This window comes from Oncorhynchus keta, chromosome 36 (genome assembly GCF_023373465.1).
Source record: "Oncorhynchus keta strain PuntledgeMale-10-30-2019 chromosome 36, Oket_V2, whole genome shotgun sequence".
NCBI classification, from domain to species: domain Eukaryota; kingdom Metazoa; phylum Chordata; class Actinopteri; order Salmoniformes; family Salmonidae; genus Oncorhynchus; species Oncorhynchus keta.
Window position 1 is genome coordinate 13,534,796 of NC_068456.1, and position 27,499 is coordinate 13,562,294.

Genomic DNA, 27,499 nt, shown 5'->3' on the forward strand with positions numbered 1-27,499 from the left:
TAGGGGCCTACTCAGATCAATCGCATATTCCTTTATAAAACCTAAAACCCTTCACTAACTTACCTCTGCGCACAGCGGCGCCCCATTACGCCAATGAAATGCAACTAGACAGTGTTGAGCTTGCTGTGTGTTTATTCTCGACTTGGCATATGTGCATCGCACTGAAGGCGAGAGAGTGTGTTTCTCTCACCGGTGTCTGCTTTCAGTGACACTTCCTCACGAAGGGGATCGTCGTTTAAGCTATAGTCTATGCTTGAAGCACAGCTGGTACCACAGGGTGTGTAATGTCACATAGGAGTTTCGATTATTTTTGTATCTTTTTCCAGACACAGAAAAAACAACCCCATCGGCTCATTGTCCTGTGCCTCGCCTAACTTTGGACGGTCCGTATCGGGCTCTCTTTATCCTGGTCAGTGTCGCTTGCACTTGGAGGCTGACTTTTTGGGTTGGATATGGGTGAAATCTGCTCAAGGCGCGGGTAATGACACATATAAAAGGATGACGGACAAGGAAGCTTTAAAGGGACTCTTCTCTCTGTCAATTGCATGGTGTTGTCTGATCTCAGTTTCTGGAGAGGTATGTGCCTGCTTTTTCTTTCATTATCACTGCGTTTCTGTTTGCGAACGGCTATTCATTTACAACAGAAAGGTAAACACAGGTGACCCATAGATAACCTAACCAAATTCCTTACGATTTACAGTCATTAAAATGTGTAGGCAATAGACTTCGCGTAGTTTATTGGTTATGCGTGGCCAATTTACACTACGCAAATGGCAATATCGATGCTGTGCGTGGCAATTTCCTGTGTGCCAGTAAACCCGAATTCCGAGGGTAAACATATTCACCTGAATTTTCACCTGAATATCCTATTAGACCTACTGCTGCAATGCATCACTATTAAGCCTTTATTTTCATTCCAATGATTGTATCGTGCCCTGTAGGCTACATTTTATTTTCACTAAGGTATTAGATCCCAAGAAAACTTGAGCGCCAGCAATAGCCTACCTACCCTTATCCGTTTGTTTCATTGCCTGTTGAAGGAACTACTTTGGACAGACCATTATTATCAGCAATTGAACTTGGCTTGTTTTTAACATAAGGCTGTATAGGCCAACCCTAGTATAAATATATATACAGTAATCGTCAAAAGTTTGGACACACCTACTAATTTAAGGGGTTTTCTTTATTATTTTACTATTTTCTACAGTGTAGAATAATAGTGAAGACATCAAACCTATGACATAACACATATGGAATCATGTAGTAACCAAAAAAGTGTTAAACAAAGTAGGCACCCTTTGCTTTGATGACAGCTTCATGAGGAATGCTTTTCCAATAGTCTTGAACATATACTGAGCACTTGTTTCCCTTTTTTCCTTCACTCTGCCATCCAACTCATTGCAACCATCTCAATTGGCTTGAGGTCGGGTGATTGTGGAGGCCAAGTCATCTGATGCAGCACCATCACTCTCCTTGACGTTGAGACTGGTGTTTTGCGGGTACTATTGAATGAAGCTGCCAGTTGAGGACATGTGAGGCATCTGTTTCTCAAACTAGACACTCTAATGTACTTGTCCTCTTGCTCAGTCTACACTATAATTCTGACCAATTTGATGTAAAAAAACAAGGACATTTCAAAGTGACCAAACCTTTGAACGGAAGAAGTATTTTAATTTGTTTAACAGTTTTTTGGTTACTACATGATTCCATATGTGTTATTTAATAGTTTTGATGTCTTCACTATTATTATACAATGTAGAAAATAGTACAAATAAAGAAAACCCCTTGAATGTGTCGGTGTGTCCAACATTTTGACTGGTACTGTATATATAAATAAATGATTAACATTCAGTCTATTTATGAAGGCTGACTGTGTGTCCTATATGCTCAAAGTTATCGCGCCTATCAATTCATAAAGAAAACAATAGCCTGTACATTTCGTTGAATAGGACCCCATTTTTTTAATCATCTGCAGGCGATTAGATTTGATAGTGAGAGATCTTTTTGTCAAACCGCACCATCCCTTGCACAAGTCATACGTCAGTAGGGAGTGATCTACATTCGCGTGATCAACACTGAGTTGGCTGATACCCCATTTCATGGGTGCACAATCCATAGGTTAGGCTGTACAGTGCATATAGCAGTGCATTCGGAATTTATTCAGACCACTTGACTTTTTCCCAATTTTGTTACATTCCAGCCTTATTCTAAAATTCATTAATTGTTTTTTTTTCAGCCACCATGCTTCACCGTAGTGATGCTCCCAGGTTTCCTCCAGACGTGACGCTTGGCATTCATGCCAAAGAGTTCATTCTTGTTTTCATTAGACTAGAGAATCTTGTTTCTCATGGTCTGAGTCCTGTAGGTACCTTTTGGCAAATTCCAAGCGGGCTGTCATGTGCCTTTTTACTGAGGAGTGGCTTCTGTCTGGCCACTCTACCATAAAGGCCTGATTGATCCAGTGCTGCAGGGATGATTGTCCTTCAGGAAAGTTCTCCCATCTCCACAGAGGAACTCTGGAGCTCTGTCAGTGACCATTGGGTTTTTGGTCACCTCCCTGACCAAAGCCATTCTGGGGTATTGTGTGTAGATTGATGAGGAACATTTTTTATTTCATCCATTTAAGAATAAGGCTGTAATGTAACAAATGTGGAAAAAGTAAAGGGGTCTGAATATTTTCCCAATGCATTGTAGGTATGCCTCCAATGCAATGCTGAATTCAAATACATCCACAGTGCGATTACAACATATATCTTTTTAAAACATTCCTACCTTGTTTAGCATTATTTTGTCCAATTGTTGCATGATTACGCTATTTGTATCAGTTTGCATCAGTTTCAATGGGTGACTTTAATTTGAAGCCGAACCCGCCGATTCCACCATTGATGCTCACGCTAATGCTCACAACACACTGGTGAGTTATCTCGTGAGTTTTAAAGTCTGAGGTGTGCAAGAGTGAGCCACCAATAAAAGTTTAAACAATGGAGCAAATGCATCCAATGATATCTTCATACTCACTTGCAAATAGCAATTGATGTACGTAGCCAATGACATTCCTTGAGAGCAACGTTACATTTTTGTAAGGTATGGTTACAAGTGATAACAAAAGCACAAACAATGGAGTAAAATACGACAATTGTAGACTAGTAATTGCTTGCTCCTTATGGATAAGTCTTAAGAATAAGTCTTAAATGAATAAGCCTCATGAATATTACATACTATAAATGCTTTACAAATGATTATAGGTTATAAATGCTTATGAACTGTATGCATGTTTATAGATGTTTAGAAATAATGAAATAGATATATATGTATAATGTGTATAGGCTACTATTTCTAAATAGCCTAGTGGTTAGAGCATTGGACTAGTAACCGGAAGGTTGCAAGTTCAAACCCCCGAGCTGACAAGGTACAAATCTGTCGTTCTGCCCCTGAACAGGCAGTTAACCCACTGTTCCTAGGCCGTCATTGAAAATAAGAATTTGTTTTTAACTGACTTGCCTGGTTAAATAAAGGTAAAATAAAAAATAAATAAAATAAAACATTCTTATTAATATTATAATTAAGTGTTACCCAATAGGCTAGGGAACTACATACTTGTCCCTTTCCCCAAAGAATATTTCTCAAAGCTCTTTTTTTTCTGGTGAGCTGTGTCTCATTATAAATTTGTGCTTTAGATGTCTGCAAGAGGCACGTTTTGCTTCAGGCATTACCCCAGCTGCCCCCGTCTCCATTAGATTGACAGATGCAATTATTAGAGTTCAACTGACTAATGTGCAGACTATGCTATACCGAAAGTAGACCTAGTCCCAGACATTGCGTCACCGCGTGCTGTTTCCCATGCGTGACAGTATTGATTTCAGTGGCCTCGGTTGTGATAATGGTGCCTTAAAGTAGCACCCCTTAACTTAACCCCGCAATCATTTTATTGCGTTCTGCATAGACATTCTAAACTATGTCTCCTGTTCCCAGCCTCAGTGGTGACGAAGTCGTTGAAAATATAGCAGAAGAGAAGAGAGATAAACATGGTTAACACAATATTAAAATTATTTTCACTGATCCACAAAATATCACGATAGAGTAACACCATATGGCTACAAGTAGGCTACAATACAATATAATACAACAGTGAGAGAGAGATACTAAGTTGTTGGGTATGAAAGCTACAAACAATACTACTTACAGGACATAAGGGGCTACTTATGATCAAGCATCCATAACCTAATGTGGGAAACTTGCTCTAAGTGGCATAGGCCTGAAGCTTCATTTTCTGTTGTCTTGTTTTTTGCAGGTCATCTCTCAAGACACCTACCTAAATACTCTGCAGAGTGCAGGTAGACACCGCTTTTCCTGTTCCTCTTATTTCTAATAGGTCTTGATTTCATCCATCCATCATTGTGATTCTTGCAAATCATCTAAGGACATGGATAAACGACTAAGCAGCATTAAATTAATCGCTTAAATGTACAATACTTAGTGGGATGATGTGGGGTGTGGATGTGAGATGGCGGTGTGAGGTTTCAGCAAAATGTCACGAATTCAGATTAAAAGTTTGAAAAAGCCCTCTATCAAAAATGCCCCCTTACTCTGCTAAAGCCGTTATTAGCGAGTCCTTTGCCACTGCTCATAATCAGATGGTGATTCTGATTGGGCCCCTGAAGGATGGGACGATAGTTAGGCAACGTTCAACATCTCTTGCTCTCGCTCTCTTTAACCTCATTTCAAAAACACATTATCCACAATCAAAAGACACATAACCAACTTTGGTATTAGCACCAAACAGCTTTGAAAATGCAAGCTGCTTTTTCCTAGAATAAAAAAAGAGTTCTCCTTTTTGATGGTTAGGGATTCATCCAAGCTGGATCCCTGCAGCTAAGAAATAGGCAAAATCACACAGTGCTCAGTATTGCTGAGTAGATGAAGGGAACACTTGATCTCTCGTTCAGCTTGTAATGTGATATGAATTTTAGCATGTACATGGAAACGGATGGTTATTAGATGAAATAGTTGGGATGATAGATACAACATTTCATCTCATATACCAATTAGTCAGTCTTTGAACCATCACCACACCCTCCATGCCCAGGCAGGTCCAGTCCTTTGGAACCCTCGGGCGCGATGCTAATATCTTATCCAACACTACCAACCCCCCCTTTACCCATCCCACGCCTTAGACTCCTAGTTCATGCTCAGACAGAATGAGATTCCTACCAGATTGCCTCATGTTCAGGCTTTCACTTATGGAAATGCGAGTGGCCCTGATTTAAACAAGGCCCTGCTTTTAGAGCCCTGACATCATCTCTGATAAAGACTCCCACTTTCCATCAACCAGACACTGTATGTCTGGTTCTTGTCTTCGCTGAAGTTACTGTTATGTTATGGGGTCTCAACGGGAGTTCCAGTCTGGGTCTTATAGATGGTTGTCTCCATTTGTGGCTCAACTATAGACACCCATCAGGGATAGAATGTGAGCTATGCTAAGAGACTTTAGAGCTTATTAAATCTAGGATGGACAGTGGAACATTTTTATGACACCCACATGCATACTCAGTTTCTTGCTCTCAATGCATGCATTCATATACTCACTCAGTTCCTCCTCTGCATGGGAACTGAGGTTATCCATACACATACACATTCGATACAGCACGTCTGCTTTCACGTGCTGGTGATCTTTTCATTTGTCTTTGGGGTTTTGTGTGCTTGTCCATGTGTGTGTTTGAATCTGTGTGTGAGCGTGTGTCTGTTTGTGTGGCGCGCGCGTGTGTGTGTGTTTAAGGATCAGTGTGTTCCGGTAACCTTTCCTAATAACCTTTCTGTGTCTGGCACCCTCTCACTGTGTGAACTCTATCAAATATGTATCTCCTCTCAATATGCCAGGCAGGGAAGCTGGATGAGGTGGAATCATTGTGAGATTGAGAAGAAACACCATCACAGATAGTGGTGACTCAGAAGGATTTAGGATCAGCTTAGTACATAAAAACATCTCACACATCTCAGTGTCTCAAAACCATATTTACTTTCTAAAATATTCAATGCCTTAGGGAATGGCAGATACACATTGAAAAATGAGAACACAGTTTAGTTGAAGAGGAAAGAAAAGCACACCCTCTGAGAGGATAAGATGTTTTGGCTTTGCTTTCTGGGGAGTCATTTAGACTGGGAGTTGGGACAAATAACTGTCAATCACACTTGGTATTATTCAATGGTACCTGCCATGATGTTGACAGCATAGCAGGGCTTAGAAGACAAACTGTCTCCCGGGTGGCGCAGTGGTTAAGGGCACTGTACTGCAGCGCCAGCTGTGCCATCAGAGACTCTGGGTTCGCGCCCAGGCTCTGTCGTAAGCGACCGGGAGGTCCGTGGGGAGACGCACAATTGGCCTAGCGTCGTCCGGGTTAGGAAGGGCTTGGCCGGTAGGGATGTCCTTGTCTCATTGCGCACCAGCGACTCCTGTGGCGGGCCGGGCGGAGTGCACGTTAACCAAGGTTGCCAGGTGCACAGTGTTTCCTCCGAAAAAATTGGTGCGGCATGTCCTTGTGCGGCTGGCTTCCGGGTTGGATGCGCGTTGTGTTAAGAAGCAGTGCGGCTTGGTTGGGTTGTGTATCGGAGGACGCATATGACTTTCAACCTTCGTCTCTCCTGAGCCCATACGGGAGTTGTAGCGATGAGACAAGATAGTAGCTACTAAAACAATTGGATACCACGAAATTGGGGAGAAAAAGGGGTACAATTAAACATTTAAAAAAAGACAAACTGTGCCTGAGACAGGTGCGGACAGCCCAGTACAGCCCACTACACTACTGGGGTCAAGCTCCCTGCCATCTAGGACCTCTATATTAGGCTGTGTAAGAGGAAGGCTCTACACAACACCCACTCACATACAATCATCATATATGTTGCTGCCACTCTGTTTATCTTATATATTGATGCCTAGTCACCTTAACCCCTGTACTGTACATATCTACCTCTATCGATCCAGTGTCTTTGCACATTGTAAGTATGGTACCTGAACTGACCCTGTATATATTATGCTTACTGTGTGTTATTGTGTTCTTATTAGTTGTCATTTTTTAAATATATTGTGTGTTTTTGTTCTACCTTGTTATTTTTTGTATTACTTTGTTATTAGTTACTGCATTGTTGGGGTTAATACATTTTCACTGTACTTGTGCATGTGACATTAAAAAAAACTTGAAACTTGACTCTTCCAGCACTCATTGACCCCAACAAATCTCTCATTTGACCTCTGTGATCCATCTTGACAAAGACAAACTCCAACCCTTCGGCACTGCTGACATCTGAAAGGATAGGTGTAAGAAAAATGCACATTCAAAACTATTCTATCTGGTTTCTCTATCAAGTCTATCAAAGAGCAAAGTTATTATTACCGTATTTCTCATACATATGTCGGATCTTAATTTGAGCCAGTTTTCTACAGCAGGAAAATCATCCTGCAGCAACAGGAATTGTGGATTATAATTGATGGTTATTTTTTATAGGGGTTAATACATTTTCCTAAGGGAAAATCAAGTCTGAAATTACAAAATTCAGGAGACTTTTTAAACCTCGAATACAGTACACGTTTGAAATGTTCTGTTTCCTGCATGCAGGAATGTTCTTCTGCAACATGGTTATAAAATTAAGATCCTACATCTGTACCTAGCCAATCCTTTCAGATCTACATAAAGTGACCAGGATTTGGGGCAAGAGGTCAATCTGGAATTGAGCACATTATTCCTCTTTCAAGATGTCTTCTCTCTCAGGCATCAATCTGTGGATACCCTCTCCAGTCTTGTCTCTCACTGCTGGTATTTGGTGTTTGGTATTTTATTAGGATCCCCATTAGCTTTTGCGAAAGCAGCAGCTACTCTTCCTGGGGTCCACACAAAACATGGCATAATACAGCACATTAATAGACAAGAACATCTCAAGGACAGAACTACATCAATTTAAAAAGGCACATGTAGTCTACATATCAATACATACACACAAACTATCTAGGTCAAATAGAGGAGAGGCTTTGTGCCGTGAGGTGTTGCTTTGTCTTGTTTTTTGAAACCAGATTTGCTGTTAATTTGAGCAATATGAGATGGAACGGAGTTCCGGGCAATAATGGCTCAATATAATATTGTGCGCTTTCTTGAATTTGTTCTGGATTTGGGGACTGTGAAAAGACCCCTGATGGCATGGCTGGTGGGGTAAGTGTGTGTGTCAGAGCTGTGTGTAAATTGACTATGCAAACAATTTGAGATTTTCAACACATGAATGTTTCTAATAAAAATAAGAAGTGATGCAGTCAGTCTCTCCTCAACTCTTAGCCAAGAGAGACTGGCATGCATAGTATTTATATCAGCCCTCTGATTACAATGAAGAGCAAGACATGCCGCTCTGTTCCTGGCCAGCTGCAGTTTAACTAGGTCTTTCATTGTAGTATGAACTGCTAACACCAAAACCAGCATATTCTGCTGGCTTTCGGTTGTAGCTTTCACTACACAGCAGCAGGAGTTGGTTGGACTTAACTAAGTCACTAAGCCTGTGCGAATGCAAACCGGCAGTCACTCAAACAAACACAGACAGGGGTTAGACCACACGCTGGGTGGATGTAGATTTGCGAGCGATCGCTCACAGGTGTGAATGTTTACCCAACGACAACTGAAAGTACTTGCGGCCCCTAATCCACTGGTTTAGAGAGTTCAAGAGGAGGAGTTTAGTTACGTGATGAGGGTGTCTTCCTTCCCTGGCTGGACCCCATTGCCCATATCCACTTCCCTCCACTCTCCTCAGGGTTTAACACCTGGCTCCAGAGGGATGTTAGCGCGACTCTCCTTCATATCATTTACAGTACGCACACACCATGGCCTGAGGTACTGCCATATCAGTTACATATCACAGGAAGCATGGACCTAAAGGTGAATATTAGCTGCTACTAAAGATGGATTATTAGGCAGTTCCGCCCATACATAGCCACTTCAAATGGGACTGATAATTAGTCAACGTAACAACCAAGGCAAATGGAGACATTTGCCATAAATGCAGGCAACAGAGATTATGGAGTGTGTTTCCCTTTTTATTATGGAGTGTGGTGCCATCTATAGATTATTACTTATGTTTAGGCATTCATTCTGAGTGGTTCAATTTAGGGTTAAGGATGGGGTTCAAACAGAAAACTAAAATGACAAAACGAGTTCCTAGCACTGGGATTAAACACGCCGTGCTCAGAGCCGTGGAAAGGAACTCAAAATTAAATTAGAGATATCATTTTTTCTGGATTTGCTTTAACTGATTTATTCAATAAATTGTCTCCATTTTTTTGCATGATGTATTACCAGATGTTGATCCATTGTAAATACATGTGTTTATGGACCAGGTCCAGGGCTCACCCTGGCTCTGGTTGTCATTAAACCACAGACCCCCCATGATGTATTACCAGATGTTGATCCATTGTAAATACATGTGTTTATGGACCAGGTCCAGGGCTCACCCTGGCTCTGGTTGTCATTAAACCACAGACCCCCATGATGTATTACCAGATGTTGATCCATTGTAAATACATGTGTTTATGGACCAGGTCCAGGGCTCACCCTGGCTCTGGTTGTCATTAAACCACAGACCCCCATGATGTATTACCAGATGTTGATCCATTGTAAATACATGTGTTTATGGACCAGGTCCAGGGCTCACCCTGGCTCTGGTTGTCATTAAACCACAGACCCCCCATGATGTATTACCAGATGTTGATCCATTGTAAATACATGTGTTTATGGACCAGGTCCAGGGCTCACCCTGGCTCTGGTTGTCATTAAACCACAGACCCTCCCCTCTTTAAAACTCAATCTGTGGACCAGATGAATGTATGCTTGTGTTTAATGTCCCACCCCTATTTAATGTGATGGGTCAGCTTTATAGGTGGTCCCAGAGGCTCTTTAACCTGTATAGATTAGTTGGTAAAACTGAGCCCCTGAGCTCAGGTTTCCCATCACAAAGGCAATTGGAGGATAGAGCTGCAGCACTTGTAGACCCAGTCGAATGATTCTGGAATTAAAAAGGCCTGAATATTCAGAGGATTGCATTGCAGTGAGTTTCAGTTTCCCAGTAAGCTCTGCAGGAACTCATGGCTAGTGCACTGGATTCTCAAGACAAGCATCCACCCCTCTTGAGGAATTGTCATCCACTCCAAAGTGGTATACAGTGTCTATGCTCTGATCAAACTATCCTTTCAACAGCACTGAGAAAATAATCATGAAGGATTTTAATGTTTAATATAATTTTAAGACATGTATGCCTAGGGTGCATTTCAAGGACAATTCCTAAGCGATACAGACACACAAGCATACACAGACACAGATGGGTTGTAGTAAGGGCTCAGGTTTTCAGGTTGTCTGAAGGTAGCCCGCCACACTCTGTGATTCAGCAAAGCAGAACTACACAAATACTCTGGCCCCTGCACTGCAGCACCGGGCTGTCAGTCTGACCAGTCAGGTGACTCACTTCTATACTTCTGAGGATCGGAAACAAAAGAGAGAGACAAAGGAGAGGACATCTTTTTAAACCTTGCATGGCTTATTGTGACTTCATTTTAAAACTCAGCTTTACCCCCCCACTTCGTCTCACAAAAATAATTATTGCTATACTGTGTTAACTAAGAAGCTCATCCATTGATAAACCCATAGTATTGTATCTGAATGTGACTCTGTCTCCCTAGCTCCTCTGTCCTGTTCAGAGGGCTTCACTGAGCTGGGTTACTACAATGGCTCCGTGTCTCAGACTGACTCTGGTTCGCCCTGCTTAAAGTGGACAGAGTTCCCAGACTACGTCCTGCAGTACCCAAGCCGGGGGCTGGGCGACCATAGCTACTGCCGCAACCCAGACCGTGAATCCAACCCCTGGTGCTTCTTCCGCCAGAGCTCTGGAGCCATCGGTTGGGCCTACTGCGACTGCCACCAAGGTGAGGATTTACCGACTAATACTTACTTCAAGAGAATCAATACTGCTGGGTAACTACCTGGAACCAGATGATTTATAGTGGTGTATGAATTCCAAAGTGACCAAAAAGTAATCGCTAGGTATCTTTGTATTTTCGTAGTGTTTTTGGGGTGATCATATTGCTCTGGCAGGAGATCTATGTCTCTATCTGTCTTAGCAACCTATGTGCTAAGACAGGCTTTTGAAAAAGTGGCGAATCGCATCTCTGCATGTCTGGCAGACATATCAGTGTGGATGACGGATCACCACCTCAAGCTGAACCTCTGCAAGACGGAGCTGCTCTTCCTCCCGGGGAAGGACTGCCCGTTCCATGATCTCGCCATCACGGTTGACAACTCCATTGTGTCCTCCTCCCAGAGCGCTAAGAACCTTGGCGTGATCCTGGACAACACCCTGTCGTTCTCAACTAACATCAAGGCGGTGGCCCGTTCCTGTAGGTTCATGCTCTACAACATCCGCAGAGTACGACCCTGCCTCACACAGGAAGCGGCGCAGGTCCTAATCCAGGCACTTGTCATCTCCCGTCTGGATTACTGCAACTCGCTGTTGGCTGGGCTCCTGCCTGTGCCATTAAACCCCTACAACTCATCCAGAACGCCGCAGCCCGTCTGGTGTTCAACCTTCCCAAGTTCTCTCACGTCACCCCGCTCCTCCGCTCTCTCCACTGGCTTCCAGTTGAAGCTCGCATCCGCTACAAGACCATGGTGCTTGCCTACGGAGCTGTGAGGGGAACGGCACCTCAGTACCTCCAGGCTCTGATCAGGCCCTACACCCAAACAAGGGCACTGCGTTCATCCACCTCTGGCCTGCTCGCCTCCCTACCACTGAGGAAGTACAGTTCCCGCTCAGCCCAGTCAAAACTGTTCGCTGCTCTGGCCCCCCAATGGTGGAACAAACTCCCCCACGACAGCGGAGTCAATCACCACCTTCCGGAGACACCTGAAACCGCACCTCTTTAAGGAATACCTAGGATAGGATAAAGTAATCCTTCTCACCCCCCTTAAAAGATTTAGATGCACTATTGTAAAGTGGCTGTTCCACTGGATGTCATAAGGTGAATGCACCAATTTGTAAGTCGCTCTGGATAAGAGCGTCTGCTAAATGACTTAAATGTAAATGTAAATGTAAATGTGCCTGTCTGTCTATGTCTGTCTATGTCTATCTGTGTTTCTTGCCTGTATGGTTTTTGTTTCTCAATCTGTCTACGCCCCAATATATCCTGTCTGTCTTCCGGTCTATCAGTAAGCTCCTCCCACTGTGTTTTCCACCTCTCCATCAGGCAGCTGATATTGTTCTCTCTGTGACTCCCGCCCCCCCCCAATGGGAGTGTGTCCCTGCCTGTCCATTAGACAACCGTTTTTACTGGCCTGTCAGAACCATGCTTGTATGTAATGCCAGAGGCAATACCCCCGTTTTGAAATCTGTTTAGCTACATCTGTATTTGCTGTCATTATCAGTCTGTCTCTGTCTAGCTCTCCCAAGCTTTCTCTCCCAAACAGTTAACCTTTATCAGTTAACGTGTATGTGTGTGAACGCGTGTGTGCCCATGTTTGTTTTTCGGGTGTGTGCCTGCCAGGTTGAAATATGTAAGTGTTCTATGCAATTATCCTGAGATAATCACACCTGTTGGATTTATGATTAACGAGGTAGCAATCTGTCTGTCTGTCTGTCTGTCTGTCTGTCTGTCTGTCTGTCTGTCTGTCTGTTTCTGATGGGTGCGAGAGAGAGATGTTCCACCTGTCATTTCAAATGATTTCACAATCTCTGATGCTGTACCATACCTTAATGCCCTCTCTCCTCTCTCCTCTCCCCTCTCCCTCCTCTCCAGGAGCTGTCAGGTTGGTAGGTGGGTCCTCCCCTCAGAGCGGGCGTCTGGAGGTATACCTAAATGGCCAGTGGGGGGCTGTATGTGATACACACTGGACCGACCGCGATGCCAGTGTGATCTGCAAACAGCTTGGACTGGGGTGAGAGCTACTGAGATACTTTTTTAGCTGTGTGTGTGGGTGTGTATGTCAAATCATCCTCTCCACTCCTGACTGTTCATCTACCTTTCTCTCTCCGTCCATCCTGTCTTTCTGTCTGCAGTGAGATCGGCACAGCCCTCCAGCACTCCTATTTCGGGCCCGGCTCTGGACTCTTCCACTATGAACGCCTTGGCTGCCGTGGCAACGAAAACTCTCTGCTGGACTGCAGGAGTCGGAAGTTTGTCACTAGTGACTGTAACCATGGCAACGAAGCGGGGGTGGTGTGTGCTGCACCTGAAGGTGAGGGTGTTGGAGATTTCAAAACAACCTTGGGTATAAATAGTGCAGATTTATCACAAGTGCTACACATATAAATATAGTACATACTGTATTGCTAGACATATTACACATGTAGAGGTACTAAAGCAGCAGAGCCACTTCCCCTTTAGTTGAGTTCGACAGGGACAGAGAGAGACTGTTCCCTCTTTCTTAGAGCTCCAGTGTTCTTCTCCCACCTCAGTCAGAGCTGCGTGGGCCAGAGGGTGAGATTCATGGCTAAGATTCTCTGGCCCAATACTCATCTCCAAAACACAAACACTGCAAAGCTAGAACAAGAGCAGTTTATTCTGAGCAGCACAGCCAAGAGGGAGCTGATGTTGCCTACCTAGTCATTCACATAGCTTTTAGAGCTCTCTGAGCCTGCCAGTACGCTCTCGCGGCTTATGCAGCACTTGTGTCAGAGAGTCCCAAAGGGGCAGAGGGAACAACAACAGTGGTGTGTTAGAATGAGGGTATAGAAGGGAGTGCCCAGAGGAGTAGAGGGTATATACATTGAGTGTACAAAACATTAAGAACACCTTCCTAATATTAAGTTGCACCCCTTTTTGCCCTTAGAACAGCCTCAATTCAGAACAGCCTCAATTCAGAACAGCCTCAATTCGTCAGGACTCTACAAGGTGTCGAAAGTGTTCCACATGGATGCTGGCCCATGTTGACTCCAGTGCTTCCCACAGTTGTGTCAAGTTGGCTGGATGTCCTTCGGGTGGTGGACCATTCTTGATACACACAGGAAACTGTTGAGCGTGAAAAACCCAGCAGCATTGCACTTCATGACACAAACCGGTGCGCCTGGTACCTACTACCGTACCCCATTCAAAGGCACTTAAATCTTTTGTCTTGTCCATTTACCCTCTGAATAGTACACATACACAATCCATGTCTCAATTGTCTCAAGGCTTAAAAAGCCTTCTTTAACTTGTCTCCTCCCCTTCATCTACACTGATTGAAGTGGATTTAACAAGTGACAGCTTTCACCTGGATTCACCTGGTCAGTTGGTCATGGAAAGAGCATGTTTTGTACACTCAGTATATTTAGTGCGGTGCAGGGAATTATTCAGTCTGAAACTTTAGGAGGAGAAAGTTATCTGAGAGTCCTGAGGCCCTGCCAGGGAGGTGGGAGGGGTCCCACAGGGTACACATGCACCCCTCTTCTGACCCCCCTACCCCCAAACAACCCCCACCTCCTTAACTTCTCTGCCAGGGCAGCTCACATATTCAGATTGCATAACTCATCTACCCCTCTTTCCTTCTCCCTGCATCCCTCACATACTTGTACTTGCTGTAGTTTCTAATGACTTGCCGGAGCTTTGAACCAAACTCTAGGGTCAGGGGTCATTGCACTCCAACAGTTCTGTGGTTTGGATTGCTTTATTTATCATGGCACTGGGCAAGAAGTTATTTACATTTGCATTCATCAAGGAGACCAAGAGATCCATAAGTCGATAACTGAGAAGAACAGTTGTTTCTATTGTAACATGATGCCAACATGAGCCACCGCATTTAACTACTGGGAACATGGACGAGTACTAACAGACCAGCTATGACCTCCATACAGTGCTTTCAGAAAGTATTCACACCCCTTGACTTTTTCCACATTTTGTTGTGTTACAGCCTGAATTTAAAATGGATTACATTGAGATTTTGTGTCACTGGCCTGCATACAATACCCCATAATATCAAAGTGGTCCTTCTGTGGCTCAGTTGGTAGAGCATGGCGCTTGTAACGCCAGGGTAGTGGGTTCGATTCCCGGGACCACCCATACGTAGAATGTATGCACACATGACTGTAAGTCGCTTTGGATAAAAGCGTCAGCTAAATGGCATATATTATTATTATATTATAAAGTGGGAATATGTTTTTAGAAATGTTTACAAATTAATAAAAAATGAAAAGCTGAAATGTCTTGAGTCAATAAGTATTCAAGTCCTTTGTTATGGCAAGCCTAAATACGTTCAGGAGTAAAAACGTGCTTAACAAGACACATAATAAGTTGCATGGACTCACTGTGTGCAATAATAGTGTTAACATGATTTTTTAATGACTACCTCATCTCTGTACCCCACACATACAATTATCCCAAGGTCCCTCAGTCGAGCAGTGAATGTCAAACACAGATTCAACCACAAACACCAGGAAGGTTTTGAAATGCCTCTCAAAGAAGGGCACCTATTGGTAGATGGGTAAAATAAAAAAGCAGACATTGAATATCCCTTTGAAAATGGTGAAGTTATTAATTACACTTTGGATGGTGTATCAATACACACAGTCACTACAAAGATACAGGTGTCCTTCCTAACTTAGTTGCCAGAGAGGAAGGAAACCGCTCAGGGATTTCACCATGAGGCCAATGGTGACTTTAAAACAGTTACAGAGCTTAATGGCTGTGATAGGAGAAAACTGAGGATGGATCAACAATATTGTAGTTACTCCACAATACTAGCCTAAATGACAGAGTGAAAAGAAGGAAGCTTGTACAGAATAAAATATTTGAAAACATCGATCCTGTTTGCATTTAGGCTCTAAAGTAAAACTGCAAAAAATGTGGTTCATAAATGTACTTTATGTCCTGAATTCAAAGCGTTATGTTTGGTGCAAATCTAACACAACACATCACTGAGTACCACTACATATTTTCAAGCATGGTGGTGGCTGCATCATGTTATGGGTATGCTTGTCATCGGCAAGGGATTTCTTTTTAGGATAGAAATGAATGGAATAGGCCTCCCGAGCAGTACAGTGGTCTAAGGCACTGCTTCGCAGTGTTCGGGGTCACTACAGCCTGTGATTTGATCCCACTCATGACCGTGAGTCCCATAGGGTGGCGCACAATTGGCACAGCATCGCCCGGGTTAGGGGAGGGTTTGGTCGAGGGGCTTTACTTGGTTTATCGTGCTCCAGTGACTGCAGGCTGACTTTGGCCGTCAGTTGAACAGTGTTCCCCCCGACACATTGGTGCAGCTGGTTTCTGAGTTGTGTTAAGAAGCGCAGCTTGGCGGGTCATGTTTCGGAAGACGCATGACTTGACCTTCACCTCTCCCGATCCCGTTGGGGAGTTGCAGCGATGAGAAGAGATCATAATCACGAATTTGGGATGAAAACGGGAAAAAAATGACAACAACATTCCCAAAAATCTAAAATCATAATAATGGAACAGAGGTAAGCACAGGCAAAATCCTAGAGGAAAACCTGGCTCAGTTTGCTTTCCAACAGACACTGAGAGACAAATTCACCTTTCAGCAGGACAATAACCTTAAACACAAGGCCAAACACTGGAGTTGCATACCAAGTCGAAATTGAATGTTGATGAGTGGCCTAGATACAGTTTTGACTTAAATTGTCTTGAAAATATATGCCATTACGTGCAAATGGCTGTAGCAAGGATCAACAACTAACTTGACAGAGCTTGAAGACTTTTTTAAAGAATAATGTGCAAATATTGTACAATTCAGGTGTGCAAAGCTCTTAGAGAATTAACCAGAAAGACTCACAGCTGTAATCGGTGCCAAAGGTGATTCTAACATGTATTGACTCAGTGGGTTTAATACTTGTAATCAAGATATATGTAATCAAGATAAATCAATGTATATATATCAATGTTTTTATTTTTCATATTATTATTCTTTTTTTGTGTGAAAATGTTCGAATTTCGATTCCACTTTGATATTACAGAGTATTTTATGTGGCTCATTGACAAAAAAATGACAATGAAACCCATTTGAATTCCACCTTGTAACACAACAAAATGTGGAAAAAGTTGAAGGGTGTGAATACTTTCCAAATGCACTGTAAAGTCAATCAAAGAGGCAAAAAGACATTATAGCGACAAAGTAGAGTCGTAATTAAATGGCTCAGATGCGAGACGCATATGGCAGGGACTTCAGATAATCACTGATTATAAAGAGAAAACCAGCCACGTCAGTGACACCGACACCTCACTCCCAGACAAACTTAACACATTCTTTGCCTGCTTTGAGGAAAACAACACAGAAACGCCATTGTTTCAAGATGTCCACCATTGTTCATGTACCCAAGCAAGCTAAGGTCACTGAACTAAATGACTATCGCCCCGTAGCACTCACCTCTGTTATCATGAAGTACTTTGAGAGGCTTGTCAAGGACCATATCACCTCCACCTTTCCTGACACGCTAGACCCACTCCAATTTGCATATACTGCCCCAAAAGATCCACGGCCGACACAATCGCTGTTGCACTGCAAACCGCCCTATCCCACCTGGAAAAGAAGAACAATGGAGCTGATCGTGGACTACAGGAGACAGAAGAGGGAAAACACCCCCATCCACATCGACAGGGCCTTAGTGGAGAATGTTTAAAGCTTCAAGTTCCTAGGCGTGCACTTCACTGAGGACCTGAAACTATCCCACCACACCGACACCGTGGTTAAGAAGGCGAAACAGCCCCCCTACAACCTAAGGCGGTTAAAGAATTTCAGCATGGCCCCTAAGACCCTCAGAAACTTCACAGCAACTGCGTCGCCCTCACCACATGGCTTTGCCAGAGGGTGGTGCGGTCAGCCCAACACAACACCAGGGGCACGCTGCCTTCCCTTCAGGGCATTACAGCAGTGTGAAAGGAAGGCGAAGATGATCATCAAGGACCTCAGCCAGCCGAGCTAAGGTCTGTTCACTCTGCCATCATCGATTGTAGTGATGGTACAGGTGCATCAAAAGCGGGACAAAGACACTGAAAAACAGCTTCTATCTCCAGGCCATCAGACTGTTAGCCAGTTAGCCAGTTACCTGCCCGGTACTCTGCCCTGCACCTTGAGACTATTTCCCCATGTATATCGTGTTATTGAACGCTAGTCACCTCATATTCTGTTTATATACTGTTGTCTACTAACTGTGCATGTATATACTGTATTATTGACATAGCTCATCCTAATATACCTACTACTGTACATACCATTTCTTTCCAAATTATATAATGTCTATACACACCGCGTATTCATATTCTGGATTCTGTCCCATGCTCACTCTAATATACCTACTCTGGATTGATAATTGAACTTGTTCTGTCACTTCTTCATTTCTTGTTTAGATGTTTTGATTATTTGTGTATTTGTATTGTATTTGCAAGATATTTTACTGCACTGTTGGAGCCAGTAATACAAGACATTCTACTGCACTGTTGGAGCCAGTAACACAAGACATTCTACTGTACTGTTGGAGCCAGTAACACAAGACATTCTACTGCACTGTTGGAGCCAGTAACACAAGACATTCTACTGCACTGTTGGAGCCAGTAACACAAGACATTCTACTGTACTGTTGGAGCCAGTAACACAAGACATTCTACTGCACTGTTGGAGCCAGTAACACAAGACATTCTACTGCACTGTTGGAGCCAGTAACACAAGACATTCTACTGCACTGTTGGAGCCAGTAACACAAGACATTCTACTGCACTGTTGGAGCCAGTAACACACTACATTCTACTGCACTGTTGGAGCCAGTAACACAAGACATTCTACTGCACCATTGGAGCCAGTAACACACTACATTCTACTGCACTGTTGGAGCCAGTAACACAAGACATTATACTGTGCTGTTGGAGCCAGTAACACAATACATTCTACTGCACTGTTGGAGCCAGTAACACAATACATTCTACTGTGCTGTTGGAGCCAGTAACACAATACATTATACTGTGCTGTTGGAGCCAGTAACACAATACATTATACTGTGCTGTTGGAGCCAGTAACACAAGACATTATACTGTGCTGTTGGAGCCAGTAACACAAGACATTCTACTGCACTGTTGGAGCCAGTAACACAAGACATTCTACTGCACTGTTGGAGCTAGAAACCCAAGAATGTACCTTCACCTGCTATAACACCTGCAAATCTGTGAACGTGAGTAATGTGACCAGTAAACCTGGACTTTATTTGATTTCTGCTGTATTTTTCAGGCAATGGCGCCCCCTTGAGGTTGGTAGGTGGCCTGGAGGACTTTGAGGGTCGTGTGGAGGTGTACCATGATGGGAGGTGGGGCACCATCTGTGATGACCAGTGGGATGACATCGATGCTGAAGTTGTCTGTCGGCAGTTGGGCCTTGGGTGAGCAGCACAGGCATGCCATGCCGATGGCTAGTTGCTTGGAGGATGGTGCTTGACATGCAACATATGGGTTTTGAATGTGATTCCCTCCACTAAATGTCATCTAGTACATATGTAGGTAAAACTACCCTATCAGTGGTAGCAAACAGCAATGGTTCCCAGGCTTAAAGTTACCCACCAACCAAAGCTCTCTGCTCTCCACAGAGATGGATGCACTCCTGCTAGGATAGCCTTTTTACACTGCTACATTCCCACTGAGTGAACTATATCAATATAGATGAACGGAAGGCATGCATTTTTGATGGCCTACAGTGTTTAGGGTTGTTGCTCTGCTGGAGGAGAGAGGAGAGGAGCCAGTTGATCCACATTATTCAGACGTCATCGCCACTCTTAGCAGGTCACCTGGCTTCTGACGAATAAGGGCCTGCAAAGCAAGCCACTGGGGAATTCTCTCTGCTCAGACACACATGTATACACATGTACACACACACACACATGCACACACACACATGCACACACACACACACACACACACACACACACACACACACACACACACACACACACACACACACACACACACACACACACACACACACACACACACACACACACACACAATGATTGTCTTACAGTACAAAGAGATGGATAAACAAAGATAGTGGATCTGTGCCAGGACTCATTTCAGATCATGAATCATACATCTCTCCATAACTATATTTGGTGTGTGTGAGTGTTTTTTGTGTCGTGTATATGTCTTTCTCTGCTGTGTAAGTGCATGTGTGTGTGCTCTGTACAGTATGTGTTTACTTGGTGGGAATGCATTTTATATGTGCACATCAGGATGACCCTTGAGTGGTTGCCATATATTGTTTACATGTCCATATATGGTCATTGTGTATGTCTGTGTGTGTGTGTCCACTCAGGGGGGTACCAAAAGCGTGGACGTGGGCCCACTTTGGTCAGGGCTCTGGACCCATCTTCCTTGACAGGTTGCAGTGTACAGGCAACGAGCTTTCCCTGGAGGAGTGTCCCCACAACAACTGGCAACAACACAACTGTGACCACATGGAGGATGCTGGCGTGTCCTGTAACCCATATACAGGTCAGGAGTCAGGACAGGAACGCTTTGTGAACATACACATATTTGTATGGAAAACACATACACACTGTCTCATGCACACACCGTGTTGCAGATGGTGTGGTGCGGCTGGTGGGGTCTGACAGTCCCTGGGAAGGTCGTCTGGAGGTGTACCACTCTGGGGACTGGGGTACGGTGTGTGACGACAACTGGACTGAGCACCACGCACAAGTGGTCTGTAGACAGCTGGGCTTCAGGTCGGTCTACAGGGGTCCTTTTATGTTCAAATACAATGTACTGGGAAAGTAAATTAGGTTTAACTGTAGTAATATTGTAGTGATACTGCAGTAATGGAGTGTTTGGTCCAGCAGAGGGCGTGCAGAGGTGGCGTCAGACGGGCTGTATGGGGAGGGCACAGGGCTAATCCTGCTGGATGAGGTGCAGTGTAAGGGCTCAGAGGGCACCCTGCTGTCCTGCGGGCACGCCGAGTGGGGACGCCACGACTGCTCCCACAGCGAGGACGTAGGGGTGCGCTGTGAGAGGGGAGGTGAAACCAACGAGGTGCCAGGGCTGCCACAGATCACAGGTAGGCCTCACTGTACTCGCTGTACCCTCAAAAACCTCAAATCAGAATTGCTATCAACATATCTCAGTTAGATGTCTATCTTATCTGGTGAATTTAGCAAAGAAAAGTCCAATTCAATATTGTTATTATGGTAATACAGTGGGGGAAAAAAATATTTAGTCAGCCACCAATTGTGCAAGTTCTCCCACTTAAAAAGATGAGAGAGGCCTGTAATTTTCACCATAGGTACCACTTCAACTATGACAGACAAAATGACAGAAAAAAATCCAGAAAATCACATTGTAGGATTTTTAATGAATTTATTTGCAATTTATGGTGGAAAATAAGTATTTGGTCAATAACAAAAGTTTATCTCAATACTTTGCTATATACCCTTTGTTGGCAATGACAGAGGTCAAACGTTTTCTGTAAGTCTTCACAAGGTTTTCACACACTGTTGCTGGTATTTTGGCCCATTCCTCCATGCAGATCTCCTCTAGAGCAGTGATGTTTTGGGGCTGTTGCTGGGCAACACGGACTTTCAACTCCCTCCAAAGATTTTCTATGGGGTTGAGATCTGGAGACTGGCTAGGCCACTCCAGGACCTTGAAATGCTTCTTACGAAGCCACTCCTTCATTGCCCGGGCGGTGTGTTTGGGATCATTGTCATGCTGACAGACCCAGCCACGTTTCATCTTCAATGCCCTTGCTGATGGAAGGAGGTTTTCACTCAAAATCTCACGATACATGGCCCCATTAATTCTTTCCTTTACACGGATCAGTCGTCTTGGTCCCTTTGCAGAAAAACAGCCCCAAAGCATGATATTTCCACCCCCATGCTTCACATTACGTATGGTGTTCTTTGGATGCAACTCAGCATTCTTTGTCCTCCAAATACGACGAGTTGAGTTTTTACCAAAAAGTTCTATTTTGGTTTCATCTGACCATATGACATTCTCCCAATCTTCTTCTGGATCATCCAAATGCTCTCTAGCAAACTTCAGACGGGCCTGTACATGTACTGGCTTAAGCAGGGGGACACATCTGGCACTGCAGGATTTGAGTCCCTGGCGGCGTAGTGTGTTACTGATGGTAGGCTTTGTTACTTTGGTCCCAGCTCTCCGCAGGTCATTCACTAGGTCCCCCGTGTGGTTCTGGGATTTTTGCTCACCGTTCTTGTGATAATTTTGACCCCACGGGGTGAGATCTTGCATGGAGCCTCAGATCGAGGGAGATTATCAGTGGTCTTGTATGTCTTCTATTTCCTAGTAATTGCTCCCACAGTTGATTTCTTCAAACCAAGCTGCTTACCTATTGCAGATTCAGTCTTCCCAGTCTGGTGCAGGTCTACAATTTTGTTTCTGGTGTCTTTTGACAGCTCTTTGGTCTTGGCCATAGTGGAGTTTGGAGTGTGACTGTTTGAGGTTGTGGACAGGTGTCTTTTATACTGATAACAAGTTCAAACAGGTGCCATTAATACAGGTAACGAGTGGAGTACAGAGGAGCCTCTTAAAGAAGAAGTTACAGGTCTGTGAAAGCCAGAAATCTTGCTTGTTTGTAGGTGACCAAATACTTATTTTCCACCATAATTTGCAAATAAATTCATAAAAAATCCTACAATGTGATTTTCTGGATTTTTTCCCCTCATTTTGTCTGTCAAATTTGAAGTGTACATATGATGAAAATTACAGGCCTCTCTCTTCTTTTTAAGTGGGAGAACATGCACAATTGGTGGCTGACTAAATACTTTTTTTGCCCCACTGTATATTGTGGTTTATTGTGTTTCTCTGTTCTGGCCTCAGGCCCTCTGGTGCGACTGGTTGCTGGAGAGAGCCGGAGGGAAGGGCGTGTGGAAGTGTTTCTGAATGGCCAATGGGGGAGCGTGTGCGATGACGGCTGGAATGACATCAACGCTGCAGTGGTCTGCAGGCAGCTGGGATTTATGTAAATATGGATTCTCTCATGTTTGCCATTGTATCATATATCCTTTCCCTTATTTGCAGAATACATCATATCTCACTGCCAAGTATGTGGTTTCCTTTAACTGCCATTCAGGAGACAGGGCCACTTTGGAATATCGAGCTTCACCTTCCCTGTGTCTCTTCTTCAGTGGGGTGTCCAAGGCTCGCTCCATGGCCTATTTTGGAGAAGGCCAGGGCCTTATCCACCTGGACAATGTTAGGTGCACAGGGGCTGAGACGTCCCTGGGGGAGTGTCCGGCCGAGGGAGAAGATGCCCATGACTGCCGGCATAGTGAGGATGCAGGGGTCATCTGTGACTACGTCCCCGAACCGGTGGGGGACGGCGCCATAATAACGCAGACCTGTGGCATGAGGCCAAACACACAGCGACGCAGGAGGAGGATTATTGGTGGGGACAAGTCAATCAGGTACGCTGGTGGAAAAAGTACCCAAATGGTCATACTTGAGTAAAAGTAAAGATACATTAATAACTCAAGTAAATGGAGTCACCCAGTAAAATACTACTTGAGTTCAAGTAAAAAACAATTTGGTTTTAAATATACTTAAGTATCAAAAGTACATGTAATTGCTTAAATATACGTAAGTATCAAAAGTAAAAGTAAAAGTATAAATCGTTTCAAATTCATTATATTAAGTAAATCAGATGGCACTATTTTCATGTTTTTTACATTTACGGATAGCCAGGGCCACACAGAGCCAGTAGGGATGATCAGGGATGTTCTCTTGATAAGTCTGTGAATTGGACCATGTTCCTATCCTGAAAATTGATGTAGTAAAAAGTACATTATTTTCTTTAGAATGTAGTGGAGTAAAAGTTGAAGTAGTCAAAAATATAAATAGTAAAGTACACACACACACACACACACATATACACACACACACATACACACACACAAATACACACACACACACAAACAGATTCTCAGCGGTTCTATTACCGTATGACTGCATAGATATATGCAAACACATACACAAGTCAAATCATAACATCAAATCAACCATGATCTATTTCTGCTCATGTTCTCTCTCCTCCCCTGGGTGTGGTAGAGGGGACTGGCCTTGGCAGGCGTCTCTGTGGCTCAAGTCCCAGTCCAAAGGGAACCATCCACTGTGTGGAGCCACGCTCATCAACTCCTGCTGGGTCCTGACTGCTGCACACTGCTTCAAGAGGTGGGCCACAAAGACATCTAGTGCCCAATGATGGAATTGCAGTGACCACATTATAAAAAATGACGAGTGTTGCATACAGTAATGTAGTAATGTGGCATAAACATATGTACATTTGATCAAATACTTGATCTATGTCAATCATTTGATCAAATATTATTAATAAGAGATTGATGTCATGCCACTTATAAGTGATACTTGTATTTGAGTCACTGCCTTGATCATTTAAATTCAAATGTATTTTTCTTGGCAGGAGATAATCAAGTCTTCTTTTCTGCTTGGCTTAACCTCCTCAAACCTTAATTCCCTCTCTTACCTTTTCTTTTTTCCCTCTCTCTGTTTTCTCCCTCTTTCCTAGGTTTGGCAGGGACCCATCTCGCTACGTGCTGCGACTGGGTGACTACCACACGGAGGAGAGGGATGACTTTGAGCGCAGCCTGTCCCCAGAGCTCATCGTCATCCACAGGAAGTACCACAGCCAGGGCTCGGAGTATGATATTGCCCTACTCAGGCTGAAAGGCACAGAGGGCAACTGTGTGGCCTTCAACCCTCATACCAACTCAGCCTGCCTCCCTGCGCCTGGCAGCAAGTGGGGCAAGAGGCCTGCCGCCTGTGTCATCACAGGGTGGGGCATCACAGGTACTGACCATAAGCCTCTCTGTTACAGAGAGTTCCCTGCGTGTTTACATTGGAATCAGCCATTTGATCTGTTCTTTGCTCAATATTTATATGACAGAACATTTCAATTTATTTTGGCCGCCTCACTCTTTATCTCTCTGTTCATCACTCACTTTCTCATTCTCTCTCACTTTCTCAGACTCGGAGTACTCCCGTACTCTGCTGCAGGCCTGGGTTCCCCTGCTGCCCACCTGGAAGTGTAAAAAGCGATACGGCGAGCGCTACACCAGCCGCATGCTGTGTGCGGGCAGCCTTTCGGACAGTCGGCGCGTGGACAGTTGCCAGGGTGACAGTGGTGGTCCCCTAGTATGTCAGGGGGAGGGTGGGCGCTGGGTACTGACGGGGATCATCTCCTGGGGTCATGGCTGCGGTGACCCCTCCTTCCCCGGGGTGTACACGCGGGTCAGCAGGTTCCTGCGCTGGATTGACCAGGTCACCAACAACCCACCGAAAATCTGATGCTGCCACCGTGCCATTGGACAGCCATTTTTATCACATGAATTTTGGGTTGAGGTGGAGGTGGGGAGATTAAAGGAGCAGTGGCCGGTTAGAGAGGGTTACCACACCCTGGTATCTGCTCCTGGCCTCACCCACATCCAGCAGTGTGCTTTTAAGTCCCTTTTTTTGCCTACACTTGGAGAAGCCTGTAAATGGCATTGAGCATTCTTGATTATGTGGAATTACCACTTTAACGAGAGCATTTAATGCACCAAAAAGCCAGACTGCATAGGTGAATGACATTGCACTATAATGCATGCCATACTATCACCCTGCAACACCTGTGAATGGCCAATTAATGGTGCCATTGGGAGTAAGTCTAGTCAGGAGCATTAGGTGGAATATCTTTAAGGTACAAGATTGTATATGTAAAGTACAAACAGACATGTGGCTTTCAAATGAATATGGTTTCATGAACATTCCAGTTGTTCATGCATTTGAACTTAAGCCTACACTAATGTGCTCCACTCTTGATTGAAACAATTGGTCAAATTAGTCAATGTACAGATCGCTGGTTTAGACCATAGGAGAGGCCATAGGAGAGTGGGCCTTTACGAGGCTCTGTACACGTGGCAATGATGACATGGCTACTCACAATGACTTAAATGAGGTCCTGCCTGTTTGCCTGCCTACCCACAGTATCTATCTGTCTACCACTTTTTCTTAGAAGCTGCACATCCCTACTATCAGTGTTATGTGAAGCCAGTCCTGGGACAGATCCACTATCTTTGTTTATCCACTCTTTGTACTGTAAGACAATCATTGTGTGTGTGTGTGTGTGTGTGTGAGAGAGAACGTTTCTGTGTGAGTGTATGTGTGTGTTTGCGTGTGTGCGTGTGTGCACTGTCAATTAATGGTTCATATTACATCTCAATTCAGGCCTTAGACCATATCTTTGTTTTTTTGTCTCAAGTTGCAGTGCAATTGCCAAATGATCAATGCAATCTTCTCATCATTCTTATAATTTATTGACACACATGAACACATCGTACAGACTTACAAAGCCTACACAGTGCTGACGTTGCATTTGTTCTATGTTTTACCTGGTCACATTCCACTCTGCTACTGAATAGATGTCTAGAAATGTAACCACACATGCTCAATACCCCTAAGCTTCATGTGGTAATTACTAATGCAAACTTCTAAACTATCTGGCTGTTTAGAAGAACCTCTGGTTTAGTACTCTAATCTATTCCGATAGTAAATAGATCTAACTACTTCCTAATACCACCTGTACACTTGATGGAATGTTCTTTTACAATTTAACATCCAAACGTTATTTCATTTTATGGGGCTTTCAGTCACATGACTGCATGTTTTCGATTGTCACTGAACAGCACAACTAATTATTATGTGATATGACATCTGTGATTTGCTTTTGCACATGCATTTTGACACATAATAAAGTTCCTTTCTATACTTCCTTTAGAATTCTGAAATGCTAATCTGTACATGATGAAAATGAGTTACACAAACATGATGTGGTGCAATTTTGAAAGCTTAAAATGATGAAATATACACTGAGTATACTAAACATTAAGAACCCCCCCCAATGCTTCCCACAGTCAAGTTGGCTGGATGTCCTTTGGGTTGTGGACCATTCTTAATACACACGGGAAACTGTTGAATGTGAAAGACCCAGCAGCGTTGCCATTCTTGACACAAACCGGTGCTCCTGGCACCTATTAACCATACCCTGTTCAAAGGCACTCTCGCACATTCACCCTTGAATGGCACACATACACAATCCATGTCTCAATTGTTTCAAGACTTAAAAATCCTTCTTTAACCTGTCTCCTCCCCTTCATCTACACTGATTGAAGTGGATTTAACAAGTGAATTCAATAAGGGATCACAGCTTTCACCTGAATTCACCTGGTAATTCTATGTCGTGGAAAGAACGTGTTGTTAATGTTTTGTATATTCAGTGTATATGCAATATTTCAAATGGACTGCTAGAAAAGTTATTGGTGAGTGGAGTGGAAAATTCCCCTTTCTAATGTGCCATCATTGAAAATAAATATTAGACAGTATGCCAAAGTAAAAGCAGTAAATCTTCAGACTCATATCTTGCAAGTACTCTATATAATACCTTGAATGTGAACGTGTATGTACTGTATAATGTGCTTTTGAGAGGTGTCATTAAATATCTGCATCACA

At 43.7% G+C, this 27,499-nt stretch overlaps 1 protein-coding gene across 2 annotated transcripts; it reads left to right on the top strand.

Annotated features, from left to right (window-relative positions):
• LOC118369678 (neurotrypsin-like) lies at positions 1–27,499 on the top strand. Of its 2 annotated transcripts, XM_052498517.1 has the most exons (14): positions 1–576; positions 4,292–4,334; positions 10,703–10,945; positions 12,812–12,950; positions 13,072–13,250; positions 19,221–19,368; positions 20,295–20,473; positions 20,565–20,706; positions 20,821–21,035; positions 22,817–22,958; positions 23,125–23,403; positions 24,044–24,166; positions 24,522–24,802; positions 24,981–27,499. In XM_052498517.1, exons 1-14 carry the CDS (start codon positions 499–501, stop codon positions 25,298–25,300), a joined length of 2,511 nt encoding a protein of 836 aa, XP_052354477.1. In that variant the 5' UTR covers positions 1–498; the 3' UTR covers positions 25,301–27,499. The 2 variants fall into 2 exon arrangements, with proteins under 2 accessions (XP_052354477.1, XP_052354478.1); XM_052498518.1 differs by lacking the exon at positions 10,703–10,945.

Excerpts from the sequence above, each read along its gene's own strand:
- LOC118369678 (XM_052498517.1), top strand. The coding sequence starts at position 499 with ATGACGGACAAGGAAGCTTTAAAGGGACTCTTCTCTCTGTCAATTGCA. Across the intron at positions 12,951-13,071 it reads TGCAAACAGCTTGGACTGGG|TGAGATCGGCACAGCCCTCC; the intron begins GTGAGAGCTACT and ends TTCTGTCTGCAG. Across the intron at positions 24,803-24,980 it reads CACAGGGTGGGGCATCACAG|ACTCGGAGTACTCCCGTACT; the intron begins GTACTGACCATA and ends TCACTTTCTCAG.